The sequence below is a fragment of the Vipera ursinii genome, assembly GCF_947247035.1.
Source record: "Vipera ursinii genome assembly, chromosome: 9".
NCBI lineage: Eukaryota > Metazoa > Chordata > Lepidosauria > Squamata > Viperidae > Vipera > Vipera ursinii.
Genome location: NC_139523.1, coordinates 21,302,194 through 21,328,129, shown reverse-complemented (window position 1 = coordinate 21,328,129; position 25,936 = coordinate 21,302,194). Strand labels below are relative to the sequence as shown.

Below are 25,936 nucleotides of genomic sequence, written 5' to 3'. Positions count from 1 at the left end.
TTTTGGAACGAGTAGGTGGGTTTCTTTCTCCGGGACACTTGGAAGGAGAGCTGCAAACTTCCGCAGCCCCCAAGGGCAAAGGTCCCTGTGTGGGGCTGGGTGGGTCCTCCCAGTTTTGGGTCCCTCGTTCAGGGCATACGCATAGCGTACATCTCTAACTGGAGGCACCTCCGCCGATGAGCGAAGGCAAGGTCAACCAGGAGGGGGCCAAAAAGCAAGGGCAGGGCAGCAGTCACTCCTGCTCGTTGAGTTCGCGGGGGACTCCCCTCCGTGGAGTGCCTTCTTCAGGCGGCGGGGGCCCCCGGGGTGGCGGGGGAGCTCCCCGAAGAGTCTGGATGCGCCGGCACTCGTGGCAAATGCGGACGTGGGTACAAGGCCTGGGGGGCTCTTCCAGCAGGCGCTGAGGGCCTGGTTCTGTCACTAAAGTCCCCGAATAGAGTTTGCCGTTGCTGAGGCGCATCTCCCGGACGGATCGCAGTGAAAGACCCCCGCGGATGGGGTAGTGGCGCCGTCGCCGTCGGGAGCGAGTCGGCTTGCGGCAAGAAACCGCGTGACGTAGCTCCCTCAGCATCTCTTGACAAACCGAGATCTGCAGGAGGGAAACAGAAAACAGTCAGGATAACAGAGGATAGCAGACTCGGAAGGGACTTTGGAGGTCATATAGTCCAAACCCCTGTTCCAGCAGGAGATCCTATATATACCATTCAGTCAGATGGAATGTGCACGGGCTGGGAATTCTGGGCTACCATTCAAACTTCACAAGAGTGCTGAGAGAGTAGTAGTTACAATCATTCCGTGGAGTATTGGCTGTTGCAGCATCCCCACAGTCATGTGATTGTGATGTGGGCCCTCTGTGCCCAGTTCATGATTATGCTTCAGCAAACCACGGTCACGTGATCACAATTTCCTTACCAGCTTCCCATAAGCAAAGTCAATGGGGAAGCCGTCAGGAAATCGGAAGCCCTGGAGACAGTTGCTTAATGACCTGTAAAGTTCTTGTTTAATAAAAGCAATTTGTCGCTGAGCCGTATAGTTATGTAGTGTCACATAATGAGGGCAATTCGGGTCCCAATTGCCATTGTAAACTGAGCATCAGTTGTGCAACAAAATACAGGTGCTCCTCACTTAACACCCACTCATTCAGTGACTGTTCAAACTTAACAACAGTGCTGAACAAGTGATACTTACGTACAACTGGGTCCTCATACCTATATCGTTTGCAGCATCCCCATGATCACATAATCATCATTTATGACCTTCTTGGTCAGCTTCCTACAAGCAAAGTCAATAGGGAAGCTGGCAGGTCACAAACAGAGACTATGTGACATCCTCACTTAACAATCGTTCAGGATTTGCTTAATGATGGCAACTGGAAGTGCCAGAACTTCCATCACTAACAATAAAAATTCCAGTCCCTATTATTGTTCTTAAGATTGCCTGTACTCAAACTAGTGCCATTCTGGAAGTATCAGTAATGTTGCACCCATGGCAGAGATTGTGATCCCATTGTCACAAATTGTTGGAACAATCCCCCCCAAAACGGGTTCAACAAAATCACAGGTCTATATTATGCAGGGCTGTCTGTCTGTCCCAAAGCTGCTTTTTCAATAGGCAACTGGACTTTCTTTTTTTTTTCTTTGAGGACGCTTCGCTTCTCATCCAAGAAGCTTCTTCAAGTTCTGACTGAACGACTCTCAGGAAGAGTCCTAACGACCGGATGACCGCGAGGAATATAAATCCTTCCAGTCTCCACCACTCAGTCAGGACTGAAGAAGCTTCCTGGAGGAGAAGCAAAACGTCCTCAAGTCCAGTTGCCTTCTGAAAAAAGCACTTTTGGGTTACTAAATCCAGCCTCTCGTTTCCAGCTGTTTCCTTCTTTGTCGTGGATACACATCATCTCCTTTGACGCTTCTGCTTGTGGCTTGGCAAGAACCTGTGGCTTAGCTCCTTCTCTGCTTAAGGCTGGTTGTAAAGAAACGTGCAAGGCTTCCTTCATTTTCCTAGCCTCGGCTTTCCTCCCTTCTCTCCCCTCTCCCTGTGCCCGTCCCCCAGCCTCACTCACCTCTTCGTGCTCCGCCGAGCGCCGTGTGGCCCACACAAATTCCATGACAGCCACAAAGACGGCAATGATGAGTCCACAGATCAGCACCACAAATATTCCTCCAATGTTCTCCATGCCCAGCCCTGGAGTAAAGAATGAAGTGTGAAGGATACGAGCTGATAGGAGACACGTGGCAATGGATGCTTATGTCCCCCCCCCCCGGTACAGAGGAGAAGTAGCCCTCGACTTACAGCCATTTGTTGAGTGACCATTCAAAGTTGCAATGGCACCGAGCAAAGGGACTTACGAGCAGTCCTCATTTCTTCTTTTTTTTTTAAGTTTTTGTTGACTTGTTTATAATACAAAATACAAAAATATGCAAAAGAAAATAGGAGGAAATAAGGGAGGAAAAAGCGTGGGTCAAAGGGGAAAAAAGAAAAAAAAACAACGATGTCCTTTGGTGCAGTAGAATAATAACATCAAACCTCAACTTTTTACTTTTACATAATAATATAAACTAGCCATTTCTATAACAACAAACCTACTCATTTGGGTAAAACCCAAAATCAACATGTCGGGTTTTTTTTTCCACCTCAAGCACAAAGTCCAGAAGGGGTTTCCAAGTAGAAACAAAAGGAATTGTGTTTTTTTTTCTTTGATCAAAGCAGTCAATTTGGCTATGTCTAGTAAGTCTTAACACTCACAACTATGGCAGCTTCCTCACGGTCATGTGATTAAAATTTGGGTGCTTGGCAAGTGTTCTTGACAGTTCCTTGAGCAGCCCCTTGGGGAAATACCAACCCAGACAATCGAACAGTAAATAACAGTAAGTAAGGAGCCTTGGTGGCGCAGTGGGCTAATGCCTCCTTAAGTAACACCAGCTGCCTGCAATTAGTGCAGGTTCGAGTCCCACCAGGCTCAAGGTTGACTCAGCCTTCCATCCTTCTGAGGTAGGTAAAATGAGGACCCAGATTGTTGGGGGCAATAAGCTGACTTTGTAATAATGCCGCTTGGGGGGGGGGGGCGAAAGCCCTAATAAGCAGGCATATACATAGAATGAAGGCTATTGCTAAGCACATTGTGCTTTAGATTGTAAGCCGCCCTGAGTCTTCGGAGAAGGGCGGGATATAAATGGGATTAAAATAAAATAAATAAAATAAATAAATAAATAACAAGTCTACTCAAGCAACCGTCAAAACCACTCCCAGGTATTGGAGTGACAGGGCAAGACTTAGCATTGATGATGTTACCTAGTTGGGTAACAAAACGTCTGCAAGAAAACAACCAAGCTCAGAGAGCACCAAAGGCCCCACAGTTTTGGATCAGTTTGATGAATAGATCTTCCTCCAAAAGATGCTGTTGTTTACATTCTAGGAAACCAAACCCTTTCCGTCACAGAACTACATTTCCCAGGGGTCTCTGCAGAGAAGGAGCAACTACCGTATTAAACTTCACCTTAGGTTTCTGATATAAGAGATCTCTTGGCAGTTCACGTTTTTCCCCTGCCTGCAATCTACTGTATGGCCACAAGAGGGCACTTCCCCCAAAACTTAAATCTAAAATGGCCACTAACTTTTCAGGCACCGGGGACCAGTTCCATAGAGAGGTTTTTCCCGGGACTGGAGGGACCCTGATTTTGCATGTTCCATGCGTCCCCCGGATGGGGCTTAGCTTGTTTGCGTGGGACCGGTTCCTGGCATGCTGCAGACCGGTGCTGGTCCATGGCCCGGGGGTTGGAGACCCCTGCCCTAGAAACCTACCATGTAAGTCCAAGCAGTCCTTGGATCAAGAAGGGCCAAATAATGGACAAGTGTTTTCACGAACCGCTGAAAACTAGCTGTATATTAAAAAAAAAGGTTCACAAGACTCTTGCAGCGTTTCAGCAATTTGTCAGCTCAAGGAAGAACACGGTCCGCCATTTTTTAGGGAATAAGGGGCCCAATTCATACGCTACAGACAAATTCAAGTTAAAGACACGTTTAGGAACAGGGCTTGTTCTTAATTTAGGGACTGCTCGTAACCCTCGGAGGGGTTCCGCTTAGCTTACAAGCCTAGGTCAGGTTGACTAAACGCGGCCACCCACTGAGGTTCTGAGATGAAGGTCATCCCTTTGAAAAGATGAATCATCTATCGATCCGTCGTTTTGGTACTTAAGAGACCCCCCACTCCCCCAGCTCCTAACATCCAACCCTTCCGATTTTTTTCTACTGGTTGACCTTTGGCCCGATGGTCTTCCTCTCTGGGGCATTTGCTTCCTTCCCACCATTTGCGTTTCAGGATTTCCAATCGGTTGTTTTCCTGAAGCTGCAGAATGGCCAAGGTGATCTCATCCCGGAATGGAGAACCTACGGGAGGATAAGGAGGCAACCTTCAGACACCAATCCGCTTTTTTCTATCTTCTCCTCGTTCTCCTTCTCTTTCTCCTCCTCTTCCTTCTGCTCCTCCTCCTCCCCTCTTCCTCCTCCCCTCTCCTTCTCTTCCCCCCTTCCTACTCTTCCTTCCTTCTCCTCATCCACTTCCCTCTTTTTCTTCATCCTCCTCTTCCCTTTCTCCTCGTCTTCCTCATCTTCTGCACTTTCTCCTCCTCTTCCTCCTCTTCTTCACTTCCTCCTCCTCCTCCTCCTCCTCCTCCAAGCCAAGCCAGTTACTGTTGCTCACCCAGGGGCATCCCGATGCCGTAGCCCTTGGTATCTAGTAGCCCCCCAATCTGGGTAAGGTTACAGTTGAGCCTCCGGTGATATTCGTTCATCGTGCTCTCCAAAAGAAAGGCATATTTCGAATTCAGCACCCGAGCAATCCCCTCTTCCGTGCTCTTTACGAAGACACTCGGTTGCTTCGAATGCATGTAATTCCACATGCGCTGGTAAGTTTGATATCGAGAGTTCTGGTTGGGAAGAGAGAGGAGCAAAGCATAAGGAGCTTTCATGTGACAGATGGACCGTTTCCAGGCACAGTGTAGTAGAAAGATTTGTGCCTTTGTCCTTTGTTGACTTAACTGCTATTGCAAACTTTTCCCAAGGAATTTATAAGAGAGGCATATATTTCTTCTCCTGTCTCTACTTTATCTCCCCAGCAAATAGGCATCTCTCAAAAGGATGGGCAAATTGGTCTTTTTGCTTTGGCGTATCATTAAAATTATGAAGCCCTTTGTTGTAGCAGAGCCAGGGAAGTAAGGCAGCTTTTAAGAAGCTCTTTTTTAAAAAAAAACAAAAAACCAAATTATACAAGCCAAGCTTTTCAAACACGGCAAGGCCAAGCCAGTCTCCTTGTTAAAAATAACTGGCCTTGCAGACTGCAGCAAGCTGGGCTTTTTTAGATAGGATATAAAAAAAAAAACAATTTTCAGAGATCTGTGCAAAGCAGATGTAGGTTTTCCTTTTCTGTCATCAAGGCCTGTCACCTTGTCTGATGATTGATTTCCCTTCGTTAATGTCTCTCGGAGTAGAGACAGCTGCTGTTACTATGGATACAGGTTGCGGAAGGAAGGAAGGAAGGAAGGAAGGAAGGAAGGAAGGAAGGAAGGAAGGAAGGAAGGAAGGAAGGAAGGAGATCAAGGGGTGGGGCGGGGAGGAGAGAGGAGGAGAGGCAAGAGGAGAGGAGAGGAGAGATCCTAGTAGACTGATCAATAGACAGACTCCATCATTATTTCAATTGGGAAAGTGTGAGATTCCTAGACCAAGCAAAATCACAAAACCACTAGGGAATTCCTGGAAATTTGTCATTCAGACAAATCAGCCATTAACAGACACATAGAGATACACCACATTTGCACACCATTCGAAAGAGACCATCAAAAAGGCAAAGAAAGAAACAACAACAAAAAAAGAACAGAACGCACTCTCTCTCGAGCAGCCTACACCCAGATAAGAAGGAATCGATATCAGACAAACAATCAAACAGAAAACAATGCCCTCATCAAAACACCACAGGGGTGTACAATGGTGGCCTTCAGAACTAACATGTGCAGGCAATGGAGAATTTCTTCGTCTGGGGAAACGACAAAAACTCCACCATGCTCAACCACCCGGTAGCCTCCCTCGCCTAAAATCGCAGGGGGGTTTGGAGAAGAGGGCCCTCCCTCAGCAGCCCAGCTCTGCAAGGAAAAGAGAAAACGACGCTCACCTGGAAAAAGGTCATGGTGGAACCGGCATGGATGGTGCCGTACTCGATGTTGGTTTGGTCAGCCAAGTCATCCGCCGATTCTATAGGCACCTCCATGCGCTGCACGGTGAGAAAGGCAGCAAGGTTGGCCGTGTAGGAAGAGATGATGATCAGGGTGAAGGCCCACCTTCGCAACAGCAACAAGGAAGCCCAGTTTGATTTTTGTTTTTAGAGAGACAAGGAAAAATCTCCGCATTTCACATTCAACGTTTACTTAACGGGAGCAAGTCTTGGCAAGACAACTCTTTAGATGTGTCTCCTAAGACAGTGGTCCGGAAAGCTTTCCGGCTTTGGAGACTGGTGGCGGCGGTAAAGGGGGAGGAGAGGGGACAGTTCTGCACAAGTAGCAGGCGAAAGCGCTCACATGCACAGCTCCATTTGCGCCAACGGTGGGTGTGCATGCCTGCTGCTCGCACAAGCGGAGCTGTGCACACTGGCGTGCTTGTCCATCACTCGTGTGGACCGGTTTTGAACGGGCCACGGCCCAGGGGTTGGGGACCCCTGTCCTAAGGCTTCCTGGGACAGTGAAAAAGGCACTTCTATACAGCTGCCTTTCTCAGCCTTAGCAACTTTAAGATATGTGGACTTCAACTCCCAGAATTCCCCAGCCAGCATGTGACCAAGTGATCCGCTTAATGGCTACATGGTTTGCTTAACAACCAGTGACTAGCTTTATGACCCTTGTCAAAACAGTAATTAAATCAAGCCAGGTCACGTGTGACCTGATTAATGACCACAATGACTTACAGTGGAAATTTTGGGGTCAACTGTGGTCATTAAGTGAGGACCACCTGCATTAAAAAGAGCTAGAGATATAAAACAGTAATAAATTCATAGTGAAGCCGACACTGCTTTCAAGATTTGTTCATCAGTACAGATAATCCTTGACTTACAACAGTTCATTTGCAAACTTCTGACAATCAAAGTCCAATAGGGGAAGGCAGTTTCATTTAACAATTGTGTCCCTAATTAACTGCAACAACTCACTTAACAACGGTGGCAAGAAAGGTCGTAAAACAGGGCAAAACTCACTTAATGAATGTCTCGCTCAGCAACGGAAAGTTTGGCTTCCATTGCGGTCCTAAGCCAAGGACTACCTGTAATCTGCTCTTAACTGACAACTCAAAGTCGGACGCCGTTAAAACTGAATTATAAGTCAATAAATGTCACTAAGATTTTTGAAAGAAAGACGTGGCAAGCTGGCACGCCAATAAACAGAATTCATCATTTGAAAAAAAAAATTATCGCCTATTGCATCAACATGTCAAAACCAATATGCCCTTAATGTACAATCCCACAGATGAAGTGTTGTTCTCAGCAATTAAAAATGCTCCCCACTGATTAATCACCTAAAGTTTTAGTGCCAATTAAGCTACCAATTAAGGGTTGCAAACCTCATTAGTATTCCTTTAAAAAAGCTGAAATCTGTAGGTGCTGGCATCATGTGTTTAAGAGGGAAAAACAGCCACCCCCATCCCCTAGGCCTTGGGTGGGGAACCTTGGCTCTTTTATGACTCGTGGACTTCAACTCCCAGAATTCCTGAGCCAGCATGGCCCAGCTTGGAAACCTCTCCCTTTCCCCTCAGCATAGCTGGCTCAGTAATTCTGGGAGTTGAAGTCCACAAGTCACAGAGCAGCCTAGGCCAGGGGTGGGGAACCTTGGCTCTTTTATGACTTGTGGACTTCAACTCCCAAAAAGGCTGGCTCAGGAATTCTGGGAGTTGAAGTCCACAAGTCATAAAAGAGCCAAGGTTCCCCATTCCTGCCCTACACATTAAATCGTTCAAGGAAGGTGGGAGATAAAACGATGGTGATTTTCCCAAACCTGTGGCCAATTTGATACAGCTAGTCCTCCACTTACACCGGATTGTTTAGTGACCGTTCAAAATTACAACGGCACTGTGAAAAATGTGACTTAGAACCGTTTTTTCCACACTTACGACCGTTGCAGTGCCCCCTATGGTCATGTGATCCAAATTTTGGACGCTTGGCAACCGATTCTTATTTATGACGCTCGCAGCGACCCTGGGGTCGTGTGATCCCCTTTGGCGACCGTCTGACAAGCAAAGTCCGTGGGGGGGGAGGGGGAAGCCAGCTCCGTTTAACAACCGCGCAACCAACTTAACAACCGCAGCGATTCGCTTAGCCACCGTGGCAAAAAAAAAAAGTTGTGAAACAGAGCCAAACAAACGTCTCACTTAGCAACAGAAAAGTCGGGCTCAACTGTGGTCGTGAGTCAAGGACGACCTGTACCCCATCCTGTCTTTTTGGGCAGATTGTGTTGTGCGAGCATGTCTTTCCTCTGCACAATTTCTCTCTTTCAGCCAGCTCGGATGTTAAGTCGCACAGCTGCTTACCAGACCCCGCTGACGCAACGGGTGGAAAGAGCTCGCGGCATGATTTCGGATCCTTGTTGCATGAAGCCCCCGACTGGGAACCAGAGGCTGTTGCCCAGTGTGTACTGGTTTTCCAGGATGTTGTGACGCTCCCGGAGACAAGGATGAGGGTTGTACCATTCGTAAGGGCTCAGCCTGCGGGAGGAAGAAACATGGCAGACTTTTTTTCCTTATTTATTTGTTAAATGTGTACACCAACCTCCCTCCTTCTGCAAAATGGCTCTTCTAGCCTTGTTACTTTCAGGGGTCAGGCCTGAAAGATCAGGTCCTCCCGAGAAGGACGACTGACACTGATTGACAGGGCAGTCCTCGTCTTACAACCATTCGTTCAGTGACCGTTCGAAGTTACAACGGCACTGAAAAACGTGACTTATGACCCTATGGCAACTGGAATGCATTTAGGATGGCTGCAGTGTCCCGGGATTCTTTTACGACCTTCTGATAAACAAAGTCAATGGGGAAGCCAGATTTGCTTAACAAGCTTGTCACTCAATTAACAACTGCAGTGATTCCCTTAATGTCCGGGGCAAGAAACGGTCTTGCTTAGCGATGGAAATTTGGCACTGAATTGTGGCTGTAAGTCAAGGACCACACCTCTGTTGCTAATGCCTGTGCACAGGAATATTCTCAACTAACAGTTAACGCCTGCTAGGAGCTAGAAAAGGATGCACGGAATTCCAACGGGGTTGGACTTTGATGGCTATGTAGAGATTCTAGACTGATCCCTCTTTTAACTCCACCTCCAGGATCTACCTCTCCTTCGATAAGATGATAAGCTAAGATAAGATAAGTTGATAAGGTAAGATAAGATAGATAAGATGATAAGATAAGATAAGATAAGATAAGATAAGATAAGATAAGATAAGATAAGATAAGATAAGATAAGATAAGATAATCTTTATTGTCATTTTTTACTGTGGGCACAACGGCACACATCAAAAATTAAATTTAGTTGCCCGCTCTCAAAAGTGAAACACATACATGACACACCTAAAACATACTATACACAACATATGTATAGAGCCACACCCCTATATATACATCATATAACAATAAAATATTAAATACTGTCCATCCTGAATATATAACACTCCACTCCACTGCTCTACACTAGCCTTTTGAAAAGGAGAGCTTTTCTGAGTAAATGACAGTGGTCTAGAAAACATTAAAGAGTTCTAAATTGTACATTTTTAAAAAATGAAATGGTAAAACACTAGGTGTAATGGGATGCGGGAAGGAGCACGGAAAGAGCCACAGACAGGGGAACGGTCAGGTGAGCACACAGAAGACTGGGGATGTGGCCAACCTCTCAGAACAGATCCCACTTCCCTTGGGCTGTAAAGTCAACAAGGGAGAAACGTGCTTTCAAACTTATAAGACCGATATTAGTCTTGCAAGGTAGCCCAGACAGAAAGCACACCCAGATGAACTACTTCTATTTTATTGTCGGGTTATCATAACAGAATCGTGCAGGTCTGTAAGTAACTTCCCCCCACCCCCCGCTCACCTATACAGTTCCAGAGACTAGGTAGGGTCCCTTCTGAGACCTTTGCAACACCCCTTTTTCTTCTGTGGGGCAATAATAACAATCCCTCTAATAAAGGCAAGGGACAAAAGGAGCTTGTATAAAATTTTAGATCCCTGGATGTGAGCTTAATTTTCCTTGCTTCAGAATTACCTCCAGGTAGAATGCAATGACTTGGTTAGAATTTTATTAAACTCTACTCCCACCTACTGACAACGGATCACAGAACAAAACAGCATTCCAAGAAGAAGTATCTAAGGCAGGGGTAGGCAACCTTCGCTCTTTCATGACTCATGGACTTCAACTCCCAGAATTCCTGAGCCGGCATGGCCCAGCTTGGAAACCACTTCCTTTCCCTTCAGCACGGCTGGCTCAGGAATTCTGGGAGTTGAAGTCCACAAGTCATAAAAGAGCCAAGGTTGCCTACTCCTGAATTCTAAGGCTGTGTCTCAAGCTTGGAAATGTGAAGATGTGTGGACTTCAACTCCCAGAATTCCTCAGCCAACATAGCCACCTTGGGGAATTCCTAGGTTGGGAAACACTGATCTAAGGAAGCCACACTTGCTTGAGATGACACATAAGGCAGCATGGAAGACAGTCTAGGAATGAATCTCTCATAGGGAATACTTACCGAGCAGCTAGAAAGAGGACACAGCTGACTGCCAGATAGGCAAGAAGCATGAAAAGCCAAACAGCTGGGGAGAAGGGGTCAAGGAAGGAGAAATACCCCGGTTTGCGTCCCTATTAAAAAAAGAAAGAAAGAAAGATTAGAAGTTCACGGAAGTATTTCTGAATTTTCTAATAACAAGTCTAGTTCCAAAGAGTGAATTGCAATAAATTAGTTTTTCCCAAACTTATCAACTTCTAGATGTGTGGATATCTCTTGCTCTCTGTGTCTGTCTATATATACCTCCAAATCTTTCTTGACTCCTGTCAACTAAATAGACAAGTCCTGGCGCCGTTTTGAGATTTTTGGGGGGGGGAAATGATTTGCAATGGCCTTCTTCCGCTGGTCCAAAGTCACCCAGTTAACTTGGTGTCCAAGGCAGGACTAGAACTCCTGCTGCTTTGGTTTCTAGTCCAGCGTCCTTAGTCACTGCACCAAACTGGCTCTCTACGGGTAGACTTAAAGTTTCCGAATTCCAGGCTGACTGGGGAATTCTAGGAGCTGAGGTCCATACAATCGGAAGTTTCCGAGCGGAGGGACTTCCTGCCTTAAATATAGCCTTATGTTTAGGTAAAGGTAAAGGTTCCCCCGCACATGCGTGCTAGTCGTTTCTGACTCTAGGGGCCGGTGCTCATCTCCGTTTCAAAGCCGAAGAGCCAGCGCTTGTCCGAGGACGTCTCCGTGGTCATGTGGCTGGCATGACTAGATGCCAAAGGCGCATGGAACGCTGTTACCTTCCCACCGTAGTGGTGCCTATTTTTCTACTTGCATTTTTACGTGCTTTCGAACTGCTAGGTTGGCAGAAGCTGGGACGAGTAATAGGCGCTCACTCTGTTACGCGGCACTTGGGATTCGACCCGCCAAACTGCCGACCTTCTGATCGACAAGCTCAGTGTCCTAACCCACTGAGCCACCGCGTCCCTAGCCTTATGTTTAATAAGGTGCAGTTTTGTCACCACGTTTTGACTCAACAGAACCGACGTAAAGCATGGAGTAGGTGATCTCCCCAGATAATCCCCCACTCTTCTTCCCTCCAATTGAAGGCAGAGTTGTACCTACCAGGTGTACACGGTACAAGATGCTTATCCCCAGGGTCATGAAAGGCTTGGAGAAGTCAATGACCTTCTCTCGTTCTGCTGTGATGGTGAAGGCCGCCACTGCCAGATCGGCTTTCTGAAGGGCAAAGCACAGGAAACGTTAATTGTCTCAAACACAAAAGACTGCCCGCCTGCTGCAGTCTTTTCATTGGCTGGCTGGAACCCAAGCAAAGACTAAAGGCAGTCCTCGACTTACGACGGTTCATCTAGTGACCGTCCAAAGTTCCAACAGCCCTGAAAAAAACTGAGTTACAGCTTAAGTTTTTCAGACTAACAACCGTCGCATCCTCCTCAGGGTCACGTGATCCAAATTCAGAGGCTTGGCAACTGACTCATAGTTATGACGGCTGCAGTGTCCCGGGGGGGGTCACGTGATTTCCCCTTTTGTGACCTCCCTGACTAGCAAAATCAATGGGGAAGCCGGACTTACTTAACAACCTCGTTGCTAACCTAACAATTGCAGTGATTCACTTAACAACGGTGGCAAGAAAGGTCGTGAAATGGAACTAAAACTCACTTAACCACTGCTTCGCTTAACAACAGAAATGTTGGGTTCAACTGTGGTTGTAAATCGAGGACTGCCTGTATCCTTCAAAGGGGACGGGGTCAATCGTGATTGACGATGTTTTTGCTGGAATCCACCATTCTGCTGTCAATGGGCATTTATGTCTGGCAAAAAAACACCCCCTAGTGTACAATGGGCGCTTAACAACCGAGGCATTCACTTTACGATGTCATGTCTGCTTAATGACCATTGCAAAAAAAAAGGTCCTAAAATCAGGCATGTGATGACCTGCTTAACAACCATGACTTAGAACTGGAATTGCAGTCGTAAGTCAAGAACTGCCCATATCAATTAATATAGGTAGCCCTCAAATTGTGACCACAGCCTGTCAGAAGGCTGAGAAAGACGATCATTGACTTCAGGACACTGCGACCGTCATAAATATGAATCAGTTGCCAAGCCTCTTGAATTTCGATCACGTGATCGTGGGGATGCTGCAACAGTTGTAAGCGTGATAAACAGTCGTAAGTCGATTTTTACAGTCACCCAACGAATAGTTGTAAGTTGAGGCTTATCTGTAATTTGATTATTTTAATTGCATTGATCTGAACCATCAGATCTCGCCTGCAGAAATCTCAAAAAGCACTAGAAAAGTGACAGAGAGATGCAGAAAAATATATGTATCCCTTTGCTGCTTTCTTATAGTTATCCAAACGAGTCCAGATCTGGTTCGCCTACTACTGAGTAATAGTGAGTCATTTTATAGACAGCCTTTCTTTGCAGGCTAAGTGCACCCACAAACAAATGTTCAACCCATTCAGAAGCAGAGATGTCATTTTTCTTACTCTCTTTTCTCTTGGGATAAGAGAGAAAGCAAAAACAAGCCAGCGTCAGCTCCACCAGAAGAAGCACCACGGAGAAAATATCCTAGCCATGCCTGTTAGCAAATAGCTTTCTACTTGCAGGGAGCTGGTATCAGATCTGTCTCCTTATTTATCATTTTGCTGCTGCTGCACGAAGCTGACTTTCGTGAGGGATGGGGGGGGGGGAGAAAGCACCATTAAGACCACAGTTTTCTGAAAAGACCAGAATTGAATAGCCATGCAGAACAGCCAGGTCCAGTTAGCTGCTGATGCACCAAACTGGGATGCATTGATCTGCAACCTTCAGCTTTGGGTTAGATTCTGGCTCCTAAAAGCAACTTGCTTTCCACATACAATTTTACAGTTAAGAACTGTCTGGTTAGTGGAAATTTTTGTAGGGGGGAAAAAACGAGGCGGGGTGGGGGTGGGCTTTTCCAAACAGCCTTACCCTATTGATGAGTTCTCCCACCATGCCAGTCCAAGATCCATTAGGTTCAGGAGCCCCATAAAGTCCGTCTTCCACCAGTCTGATCTGGAAACGGAACTTAAGGATGTCGGCAAGCTCGTGAAGCATGTCCACGCAGAAGCCTTCATACTGCGCGGCACCAGACAGCTCCTGGAAGTTTGCCCGGCGCATCACGTACGGGTTCTCCTGTAAGAGTGAAAGCCAGGATATAATACGAGGTAGTGGGCACTGGCTGGGGAATTCTGGGAGTTGAAGTCCACAAGTCTTAAAGATGCCAGGCTTGGAGGCCTTTGAGCTAGTAGATGACAGACAACTGTCCTCAAGATCTTACCTGTTTTTGACAGGAGAACCCCAAACCCAACTCAACTTCCAGCTCAAGTATCCAAATAAAAGCCCAGGATCATTTCATTTCTGAAAGGCTTACTGTTTGTTGAATACATAGTGTGGTTAAAGGTAAAGGTTCCCCAGCACATTCGTGCTAGTCGTTTCTATCTCTAGGGGCCGGTGCTCATCTCCGTTTCAAAACCGAAGAGCCAGCGCTTGTCCGAGGACGTCTCCGTGGTCATGTGGCCGGCATGACTAGACGCCAAAGGCGCACGGAGCGCTGTTACCTTCCCACCGTAGCGGTCCCTATTTTTCTACTTGCATTTTTTACGTGCTTTCGAACTGCTAGGTTGGGAGAAGCTGGGACACGTAACAGGCGCTCACTCTGTTAACGCGGCACTCGGGATTCGACCCGCCAAACTGCTGATCTTCTGATCGACAAGCTCAGCGTCCTAACCCACTGAGCCACAGCAAGGTAAAACGTAACTCTAAAGTCCCGAGGCATCAGAAGCCAAGTGATCTAATAAGAGTTGCAGAAAAGAGTGGAAAGGGTTGCTATTCTTTTTTCCCCAGCCCTCCCCTCTTTCTCTTCCTCTATTTCTCTCTTTCCCTTCCCATTCATCAGCCTAATAGAGGAAGGAGCCATGTTTCCCCCCACCCCCCACCCCAATAAATCTATCCTGACCATTTACAGAGCACTTCTGAAATTTGTCCAAGAGCCCCTGGTATCTGCCTCTATTCTGTCCCCAATATTCTGATGAATGTTTTAGAGGAATCGGACACACACACACACATCATAACAACCCAACAATCTGCGCCTTTTGTTTCTCTGTACCCACTCCCTATGCAGAACGACCGACATCTCTTTTGTGCATGAAAATCGCAGTCGCAATCACGGCTCTTCACTAATTTGCCTAATTCTTTTTTTTCCCCCTCCTCAACTGAAGCATGCTTGTCATCAGTCCATTGTAGGGAAGCGCCTGCCAGACATTAATTACTGTTTGCCCATCACAACCACCATCCCATTTTTAACCTAAGATGAGCCGGAAGAGTTTGACCATTTTCAAGCAGCCGTTCTCAACTGTTTCTCTGGAAGTGAAGAACTACTCCAAGCTATTCGGGGGAAGTCTTCACTATGTAAAATGAAGTCTGCCACTACGTAAAGAAGATGTTGAGACTCTAGGAAGAGCGCAGAGAAGAGCAACGAAGACGGCTAGGGGACTGGAGGCTAAAACATAGGAAGAACGGTTGCAGGAATTGGGTCTGTCTAGTTCACAGATCTGCAACCCGCAGCTCCGGAGCTGCATGCGGCTCTTTCAGCCGTCTCCTGCGGCTCCTGGTCCTCTGCCATGTGCAGTCCAAAAAAAAAAAAAAAGTGGGACTAAAAAAGTTCAACCAATCAATTCAAATATGCAGGGTAGGTGCATATCTCGCCTTGGCTCTACTCTTCAGTCAAACCCTGTTCTGCGCATGTGCGCATGTATGTGCATGTGCACATATTTTTTGCGGCTCCCAGTTTTTCCTTTTTTGAGGGAACCGGTTCCGAGTGGCTCTTTCACTGTTTGAGGTTGCTGACCCCTGGTCTAGTTTAATGAAAAGAAGGACCAGGGGTGACAGGATAGCAGCATTGCAATATCTCAGGGGTTGCCATAAAGAAGCACCTGAAAGCAGGAGAGGAAGCAACGGATGGACACTAACCAAGGAGAGAACTAAAGAGAAGAGACAGTATTTTCGCTGTGGGAGCCTCACTTTCCCACATGAAGAGTTAAACAAGCTAAAACTCCCTTGTGCTCACATCTCCAGGGGCCCAGTTATCCTTCGCATCCTTGGTTGACTTTCACCAAGTCATCTACACCAGGGGTCCCCAACCCCCTGGTCTGTGGACCGGGACCAGGCTGCAGGATGCCAGCAACCGGGCCGCACAAACAAGCAAAGCCCCATCCGTGGGATGAAGGCAGCACGTAAAACCACGCACCCTCCGGTCCACGGAAAAACCTCTCTCCAAGGAATCGGTCCCTGGTGCCCAAACGTTTGGGGGCCTCTGCTCTACACAGCTATTGAAACCCTGTTTTAAAAAAAGATGGAGAAGTATCGCTAAGAGTAAGGCAAGGAAGGCACTTACCAAGATGGTGGTGACCACCAAGGTTTTGTTGACAAGGCTTTCAGAGGCGTTGATATCCAGCGTTGTGGCATTCATTGCAAGCGTCTTGTTCGAGTACCACACCCCAATCTGTTGAGATAGAAGCCAGGGTGAGAGGTTCTTGCTAGATTTATCCTGTATACAGAGAGTCTTCGACTTGTGACCACAATGAAACCCAGCATTGACTCTGACCCCATTTTACGACCTCTCTTGCCATAGCTGTGGCCAGAAAGTGAATCGCTGCCATTGTTAAGTGAGTAACAAAGTTGTTAAGCGAATCTGCCTTCCCCATTGACTTGGCTTGCCAGAAAGTCGTAAAGGGAGGAATCACGTGACCCCAGGACGTTGCAAGAGTCATAACTCTGAGCCAGTTGCCAAGCATCCGAATTTTGATCACCTGACCCCAGGAATGCTGCAACGGTTGTGTGAAAAATGGGGATCGCTGTCAGATCCCCAAATCCTTATTATCTCCCTTTTTTGCTTTGGGGCCTGCCATTTAACTGGGGGGGGATATGTGCTTTCGCTTGGGGTGACTTTCGCTTTCTGCTTTTCTTCTTCCACCTCTATCCACCTGAGAAAGGAATGTGTCTCCCTTATCGGATACAGAGAAACGAAAGCTGGAGAAGACCTTCAGATGCACGCCAACTGTGCCAGTTATCTGCTCATTGTGCCCCCTGTGGATTGGCTGGATTTCAAATGGACATTACGACTTTGGTGGGGGGAGGAATATTACTGGCTTAACTATACCGTTTGCGCGGGGTTTTCCCCAGATCTCGCCTTGCCTTCCTTACTGTCACCAACCCCTAATAAAAGCTTCCTTTTGAGACAACGCCTGTTTCAAGAGTTCTGCTTTCTTGGATGGTTAGCTGAGGTGGGTCCTTCCTTACAATCGCTTTTTCCAGTGCCGTTGTGACTGTGAGCAGTTGCAAAACAAATGGTTGTTACGTCGAGGGCCTCCTGTAAATCACCTTCGCAAAAACTGAGCGTCCTAAACTCCGGCTCTAGTCATCTGGTCTGATGGGGTTGGGGTTTGGATTTGCTTTTAACATTGTTTTTAATCATTGTTTTATATTGGGCATAATTATTTAATTCTTTTTAACTTTTGTATGTATATTTTGATATTTATTGCCCTGTACACCGCCCCGAGTCCTTCGGGAGAAGGGCGGTATAAACATTTAATAAATACAATATAATATAAATATAATATATCTTACCTCCCGGTGTCCGTGTCGACCTTTTTCCAGAATTCTCAGGGTATAATTAGTTCTTTGACCCTTGCTGTTGAATTCCACGTGTCCCGTCAGCCCGTCATACTCTACCTAGCCGGGGATGGAGAGACAGAGGAATGGGGTGCAAATCAAAGAAGACAGAGAGAAGAACACGGGAGAATGAGAGTGAGGCAGGGCCCAAACTGGTTCACAAGTGATAATAATAAGCTTGGGAAGGAAGAACGCTGGATCTTTTCATCTCCCAAATAAGGAAAGGGACTATCCCATGTCCTAGGTCAGTGTTCTCCAAACATGGGCACTTTTAAGACTTGTGGACTTCAACTCCCAGAATTCCTCAGCCAGTCCACAAGTCTTAAAGTGCCCATGTTCGGGGACCACTGACCTAGGACAGGGGTAGGCAACCTCGGCTCCATTATGACTCATGGACTTCAACTCCCAGAATTCCTGAGTCAGCTAGGACATGGGATAGTCTGGCTGGCTGAGGAATTCTGGGAGTTGAAGTCTACAAGTCTTAAAGTGGCCATGTCCTAGCCAGTGACCTAGGAAATTTGACCTAGGGAATTCACTGAGGAATGGATGGCTGAGGAATTCTGGGAGCTGAAGTCCACAAGTCTTAATGTGGTAGTAAAATAGCCTTAGAGGGTTGTTGGTTTTTTCCTTGCCAAATTTTGAAAATGGAAGGGAGGATTCTGAAAGGTTATGCCTTCCATTTTGGTCGCGTTTGGACAAAACAGTTAACACAATCGGCAGCTAGATTCACCCAAAATGCTAAATTCTGATAAGTTTTATCTCTGGTGACCGAATTGTGCTCATCCACTTCGTTGAATAAATTTTGCCATTCATTGTTGCAAGAGCAGAAAAGTCAGTGGCCACATTTCTCTCAGGGGACCTGCGAGCAATTGGCGTATTTGCTCCAGCTGAGAACATCTGACCTTTGTTTGGGCAAATCGAACAAGACAGACATCCACGCTTACACAATCATGTCACATATTTCCATGTTTTTGTTTTGCTTTTTCAAAAAGGGAGGAGGGAACTGTCGTTCTAGGAGCAGCAGGGTCTCACCATGCGCAGATAGTTCATCAGACTGGTTCCATGTTGCCAGATGTACGCAGATGTGCAAGCCAGGGGCTTAACCCCAATCTCCTGGCTACGGTTCAGTTCCCGCACGGCATTCACAACCACATGTACTGCGTCAAACATGAGGGCTGCTGATAGCTGGAGGGGAACAAAAATAATTTGGCTGCTGCTAATTATGGCATTCGGCAGGGGGAGGGGCACCTCCTTGCTACCCTGTTCTTCCAAAGCTATTCTTGCTTTGGCTACCACACTAACACATCTGTGCAGCTGCAGAGGTGGGTTGAGTGAGTCAGATAGTAAGCGTGGATGTGCTCCACCAGGATGAAGTCAACCCAATCTTGAACAATTTCTAGAAGTCAACAGTGGAGGAGTGTTTATCCTGAAGCTCAGCTGAACAGAAATAATTTTAATTAGAAGCAGTTAAGAATCTATGTCTTCCTGGTTGACTTCAGCCGTGTTCTTCAAACCAACATCCTTTATTCCTCAACCCAACATCATTGTTCCTCAACTCAATAATCTATCTTTTCTCAACCCAATATCTTTTGTTTCTCAACCCAACAATCCACTCTTCCTCAACCCAACATCCTTCCTTCAGATGTTCTGTTGAGGACAGCTGAAGTCCATCAAAAAGACATAGATTCCTAACTATATAGATTCCTAACTTCACCTGTCTTCAACCCAACATTCTTCAGATGTTAAAACGGCCAGACAATTTCCAATTCAGAATTTCAGCCTGGCTGGGGAATTCTGGGAGTTGAAGTCCACAAGTCTTAAAGTGGCCAAGTTTGAGGACCCCTGGTGTAGAGGAACCCAAAAAGGTTATTATGACTCTGTGGTTGCTATTCTGTAGCTCCCTTTGTAAGAAGAGATGCACCGTCTTTTCAAATCCCGGAGTCCTTATTTAGCTATAAAATCCTTCCCACCCATGCATCCATATTGTCCTCTCTCCTTCCCCCTGCTGGATTGTCACACTTACCGCCGGTCCTGGGTAAGGATTGAGTTCACAGTTCTCCCGCCATGACATGTTGAGGCTACGGACAAATTCCAGGTAGAAAGGGTGGCTGGTGTTAAACATGGAGAAGCCCAAGATGTTGGAGTGTTCATCCACAATTCCATCCAAGTGCAAGATTGGGAAGTCCTGGAAGGATTGTCAACATATTAGTGGACCCTTCCTCTTTAACATACATTCGGAAAGTCAAGAGAGAGCAGCCTGGGAAAATGCTACAGAAGAGACAGACTTCCAAGGAATAGGAAGGAGAAACATGGAAGACAACCTAGCGATCAGGGCTAGGATGCCATTACATGTAATCCTCGACTCTTTGTTTAGAGACCACTCAAAAAAAGTGAACACTGAAAAATGCGGATTACGACTAGTCCTCACACTTACGACTGTTGCAGCACCCCCACCATTCCGTGATCAAAATTCGGGTGCTTGGCAACTGCCATGTATACACAACAATTGCAGCATCCCAGGCTCACGGGATTGCCATTGGTGACCATCCCAGCTGGCTTCCGACGAGCAAAGTCAATGCGGAAAGCCAGATTCGCTTAACGCCCGCATGATTCACTTAACAACTATGGCAAAGAAGGTTGTAAAAATCGGCCTGCCTCACTTAACAACCGCCTTGTTTAAAGAACAGAAATTCCGATCCTAACATGGCTGTACGTTTATTTCACGATCCCTGATTCGTTGGGATCACTCCAGGAAGTATGGAAGGATCACAAAGGCAAAATGATTGTGAAACAATACAGCCCATAAAGCATCTGGCATGCCTCCAGGATGAGAGGGAGATACAATTGCCTAAAATAAAGATAAATCAGTGTCCTCCTCACCTGAGAAACATGTCCGTCAGTGGCTAAGAAATCTGGTGAAGATGTAATCAGAACAAATGGAAGACTCTGATTTTACATTACCTCAATGGTATCCAGTCTTGATATCAAATTTAAGTCATCTATAATTTATCACCTGGCAAGCGGAAGTGCCTCAGACCGATGCATCCTGACCATATAGGCATTCGGGGAACATGGGAACATTACTATAGGAACCATATTACAAAAAAGATGTTGAGAGTTTGGAAAAAAAACAAAGAGTAACTAAGATGATCCAAGGCCTGGAGACTAAAACATACAAAGAACGGCTGCAGGACTTGGGTTGGCCAGTCTAAAGAAAAGAAGGAACAGGGGTGACATGATAGCAGTATTCCAGTATTTGAGGGGCTGCCACAAAGCAGAGGGGGTCAAATTATTCTCCAAAGCACCAGAGGGCAGGACGAGAAACAATGGTTGGAAACTGACCAAAGACAGAAGCAACCTGGAATTAAGGAGAAACTTCCTAACAGTGAGGACAAATAACCAGTGGAACAGCTTGCCTCCAGAAATTGTGGGCGCTCCATCACTGGAGATTTTCAAGAAGAGGCTAGAAGTCACTTGTCTGAGACGGTATAGGACCGTTCTCCTGTTTGAGCAGGGGGCTGGACTAGAAGACCTCCAAGGTCCCTTCCAGCTCTATTCAAAGATAAGAGATGATAAGATAAGATAAGATAAGATAAGATAAGATAAGATAAGATGATAAGATATAAAATAATAAAATAAAATAATAAATAAATAAAATAAAATAATAAAAAAACAAAATAAAATAAAATAAAATAAAATAAAATAATAAAATAAAATAAAATAAAATAATAAAATAAAATAAAATAATAAATAAAATAAATAAAATAAAATAAAATAATAAAATAAAACAAAATATCCATGTGACTTTATATTGAGCAAATCACAGTAAGGGGTGAAATCAAAGATGAAGCTGAGAATTTTCTTCCAACAGGGGAAAGCGAGACTAGATAAGTCTAACTAGATAAGACTAGTTAGAACAATTAATCAGTGGAACAATGTGCCCCCAGAAGTTGTCAATGCTCCAACACTGGAGGTTTTTAAGAGGACACCTGACAACCATCTGTCTGAAAGTAGAATTTTCTGCCAATGGGATTTTCCCATGTATTTTACCAGGAAAAAATAGATAGGGCAGGCTAGAAAGGTCAGTGCCCTCCTAACCATACCCAAACACTCCAAATTTGTTAGTGATGTCCATTTTGCTCTATGAGTTCATGGTGAACTAACCTAACCCTAAGTGGAATTTTCCGCCAATGGGATTTTCCCACGTATTTTACCAGGAAACATAGATAGGGCAGGCTAGAAAAGTAAGTGCCCCCCTAACCATACCCAAGCACTCCGAATTTGTTGGCAATGTCCATTTTGCTCTCTGAGTTCATGGTGACGTAATGCTATAGGCTTTCCTACCTGAACAGGGGGTTAGACTAGAAGACCTCCAAGGTCCCTTCCAACTCTGTTACTCTATGTTCTATAAACAGTGATATAAAAACAATAAGCAACCTACTTATGGCTTCCAAGTGAAATCCATATTAAATTTAAAAAAGGGCTTCATCTTTACTTGATTTATTTTTACACCTGAAACCATTACAAAGGCAGTTATACAGGTAGTCCTCAACTTACAACAGTGCATTCAGTGACTATTCCAAGTTACGATGGCACTGAAAAAAGTGGCTTAGGATCGTTTTTCACACAACCCTTGCGACCTTCCAACAAGCAAAATCACCGGGGAAGACAACTTTACTTAACAACCCTGTTGCTAACTGAACAATTGCAGTGATTCAGCTGTGGCAAGAAAGGTCATAAAATGGAGCAAAATTCACTTAAAAACTGTCTCGCTTAGCAACAAAAATGGGGGGGGGGCTCAATAGCGGTCGTAAGTCGAGGAACACCTGCATTTACAACGGTTGCAGCATTCCATGGTCATGTGATCACCATTTGTGATTCAACCAAAAGTGGCAAAAACGATCATAACCTTGAAAGTTGCTTACTTAACTACTGTCTTGCTTAGCAACTTAATGGTGGTCATTAAGTTGAGGACTATCTGTATTGGCAATGGACTGATGGCCTGTGGTCATTTCACTCAAGCGTGAGGCGATATTGCCTTACAGACAACCTTATTTTTTTAAGTCAGATCTTGATTAAAATTGGCCAAAAATGTTTCCCAAAACTGGATAAAAGTCTTTGACAAAGGATCTGCTCCATTGTGCCACTAGTTAACCCACCACCACTTTTTCCATTGAAAAAAAATGGGGGGAATTAAAAAGGGGGGGATAAATATTTGAATATTTGAGCAACTTTGTAAAGTTGAACTGCTTTTTTTTTAATGGGACCAAAGGAAAAATGACATGCTTTCTCCAGACTTAAGGAGATATAAAACCCAAGATCCATTCCTTAAGTGTGGGAGTAATTAAAATAGCTATATTTAATTTAACTGCAATTGGATTTGAATATAAGCCTAAGTTAAATCAGGCATGATTTGTGTCACCGTCCCACACATTTCTTCAACCTGCCCACCCGCCTTTCTGGAGGGTGGATCCCCCATCAGAGTAATAATCACTGTTGAACTGCCACAATGGGTCATATTTGCTCCCTGTTAATTTAATCCAGGCAAAGATGATGTCATAATAAAGCATTTTGGGGGATTAAAGCCTGACATTTCGGTTGCATCATTTTTAGCTTTGGCCCTGTCTGCATCTCAAACAGAAGCAGAGGATCCAATCAGCTATAAAGACACTGCGAGGAAGGGATAGCCTGATTTATTAACCACTCATCAAAAAGTGTCAACTGTCTTTCCGAACATAAAATTAATCCATTGTTTCTCCACCTTGGCACCTTGGAAGATGCATGGACTTCAACTCCCAGAATTCCCCAGACAGCAGATTTCTGGGAGTTGAAATCCACACATCTTCAAGTTGTCATGGTTGAGAAACACTGCTAGACACATAGAGATAGATAGATAGATAGATAGATAGATAGATAGATAGATAGATAGATAGATAGATAGATAGATAGATTGTAATTGAATTCTATTAACAAACTATTGCTATCTTTCAATGCAGATTTAAAAAGCCAGTCCCTACTCATGAAAGGTAACACGTCTAAGATAAATCTAAAAGATTACATGGTCATATTTTGGTTTTCAGGTTTTTTTTAATCTATCTAGATATAGATATAGATATAGATATAGATATAGATATAGATATATAGATATAGATAGATAGATAAGATATATAGAGAGATAGACATAGAGATACATAGATACAGACACAGATAGATATAGAGATATACAGATATAGATAGATATAGATAAGGTAAAGGTAAAGGTTCCCCCGCACATGCGTGCTAGTCGTTTCCAACTCTAGGGGCCGGTGCTCATCTCTGTTTCAAAGCCGAAGAGCCAGCGCTTGTCCGAGGACGTCTCTGTGATCATGTGGCCGGCATGACTAGACGCCAAAGGCGCACGGAGCGCTGTTACCTTCCCACCGTAGTGGTCCCTATTTTTCTACTTGCATTTTTACGTGCTTTCGAACTGCTAGGTTGGCAGAAGCTGGGACGAGTAACAGGCGCTCACTCTGTTACGCGGCACTCGGGATTCGACCCGCCAAACTGCCGACCTTCTGATCGACAAGCTCAGCGTCCTAACCTACTGAGCCACCACGTCCCCTATAGATATAGATAGATAGATATAAATAGATATATAAAAGGAATTTATATTTCTCTGCTTTGCTGATAAGATTGGAAATCAGGTTTTATTTATTTAAGCAGTACAATATCCCTCCTACACTGCACCAGGCACCTGTGTTTTGACAGGCTGGTTGTTTCAGTCTGCTTAACAGCCTTAGCTGCAAGCCGCCCGGAGCTTATACATTCTCCTCTGACACAAAGCCCTGAAGCAATGAGTCTTGGAAACCTTTTAGAGTTGTCGCTTTGCAATGCTAAGTGGAGCTGCACAGCCCTTCAGATGCAATTCCCAAAGGTGCTTAGGAACACACAGGGCAGGACCAGAGCATCCGTCTGCAACTCCTTAAAGCAGCTATGTCTTTTCCTGGGAAGGGTCTAGAAAAAGAGGCAGCTGCTTTAACCAGTTGCTAGGAGGTACAACCTATATACTCTTGAAATTTAATACGGGCAATGCACTCTCTTAATATTCAGGAAGCAGTGAAAAATAAGCATCAATCAAAAAAAAGTTTTAAGAGACCCTATCGCACAGGAAGCAGTCTGATATTGAACTCTGAAGAGGCAAGATATCCTGCTGAAGCTACCTAGCTTTTTTTGTTACATTAAGCCAGTGTTAGTGTAAACCTTGGTAGCTTTAAGTTGTGCAGACTTCAGCTCCCAGAACTCCCCAGCCAGCATGCAGAATTCTGGGAGTTGAGGTCCTGATACATTAAAGTTGCCGTGATTGAGAAACTCTGCTCCAGATGGATTGGGCTAACAATTCCCAGCATTCTGGTTTGTTCATTGTACTGGCCAGGAATTGTGGGAGCTGTCACCTAAGTCGGTGTTTCTCAACCTTTAGCCTCTTAAAGTTGCAGGCTGGCTGGGGAATTCTGGGAGTTGAAGTCCACATGTCTTAAAGCTGCCAGGGCTGAGAAGCTCTGAGCTAAGCTTTGCTAAACGATGGCGATTCTTAGCCACAGAATGAAAAAGGGCTGCTGTGGAACCTGGCATCAGGGCTAGTCTTAGCCAAATGTCAGAATAGTTTACTTAACAATGAGACCAGACCAGCCAGGACTCTCCTGCGTAGAAACCATGAATCTGAGCTCTTTTGAGGAGTCAAAAATGGGATCGACATAGGATTGTATACCTACAAACAGAGATTCTGTTCACAAGCTCAGCTCGGTCAAGATACTAACCATGGTTGTCAGGATGTACTTGTAGAAGGCAGATGTCATCCCCAACTCTGAAGCCTGGGAAAAAAAGGCAATGCGCCAGAATTAACTACGAGAACATCTCGATTGCTTGACAACATGCTATGCTTGCTGAGGACACCAGAAAATGTGCTGAGAAATTTGATACGGACGATTGGTGGGTTCTAAAACCGGCCAGGTCACAACTTGCTGGACTGGTTTGGTCTGACTTACGCTCATTTCCAGCTGTTTTAAACGTAGCCAGGTGAGTAAGATTTTTACGCACTTCAGATGAATCTCAAATAGATATAAAAATGTTTATACTTTGGTCCTACTAAGGTTTAAACCAAGGGTGTTCAACTTGCTGCCCACGGGCTACACGCAGTCCTGTAGAACTAATAATATAATAAAAATATTTAAAAATTTAGGACGTTTGTTATCTATATACGTTAACTATATTATATATATTCTATATGCAGCCCAAGACAGTTCCTTTTCACTCAGTGCGACCCAGGCAAGGCTGTAGACTTCAACTCCCAGAAATCCTGAGCCAGCTTGGCTGGCTCAGGGATTCTGGGAATTGAAGACCATCGGTCGTAATAGGGCCATAATTGCCCACCCCATGTCTAGTAGTTAAGGCACTAGGCTAGAAACCAGGAGACTGTGACTTCTAGTCCTGCCTTAAGCATGAAAACTGGCTGGGTG

The 25,936-nt window shown here is 45.3% G+C and overlaps 1 protein-coding gene across 1 annotated transcript in view; it reads right to left on the bottom strand.

The window, feature by feature from the left end:
* Positions 1–232: 232 nt before the first annotated feature.
* GRIK5 (glutamate ionotropic receptor kainate type subunit 5) overlaps positions 233–25,936 on the bottom strand; it is a gene marked incomplete at both ends in the record, with an annotated part of 33,247 nt that continues 7,543 nt past the window's right edge. Inside the window, 14 exons of the mRNA XM_083369385.1 lie at positions 233–589; positions 2,063–2,184; positions 4,258–4,386; positions 4,700–4,925; positions 6,164–6,329; positions 8,560–8,733; positions 10,755–10,864; positions 11,850–11,963; positions 13,704–13,907; positions 16,168–16,275; positions 17,400–17,504; positions 18,477–18,629; positions 19,468–19,629; positions 25,238–25,291. Coding sequence (XP_083225511.1) covers positions 233–589; positions 2,063–2,184; positions 4,258–4,386; positions 4,700–4,925; positions 6,164–6,329; positions 8,560–8,733; positions 10,755–10,864; positions 11,850–11,963; positions 13,704–13,907; positions 16,168–16,275; positions 17,400–17,504; positions 18,477–18,629; positions 19,468–19,629; positions 25,238–25,291 — 2,184 coding nt within the window. The remainder of the gene's footprint in view (positions 590–2,062; positions 2,185–4,257; positions 4,387–4,699; positions 4,926–6,163; positions 6,330–8,559; positions 8,734–10,754; positions 10,865–11,849; positions 11,964–13,703; positions 13,908–16,167; positions 16,276–17,399; positions 17,505–18,476; positions 18,630–19,467; positions 19,630–25,237; positions 25,292–25,936) is intronic.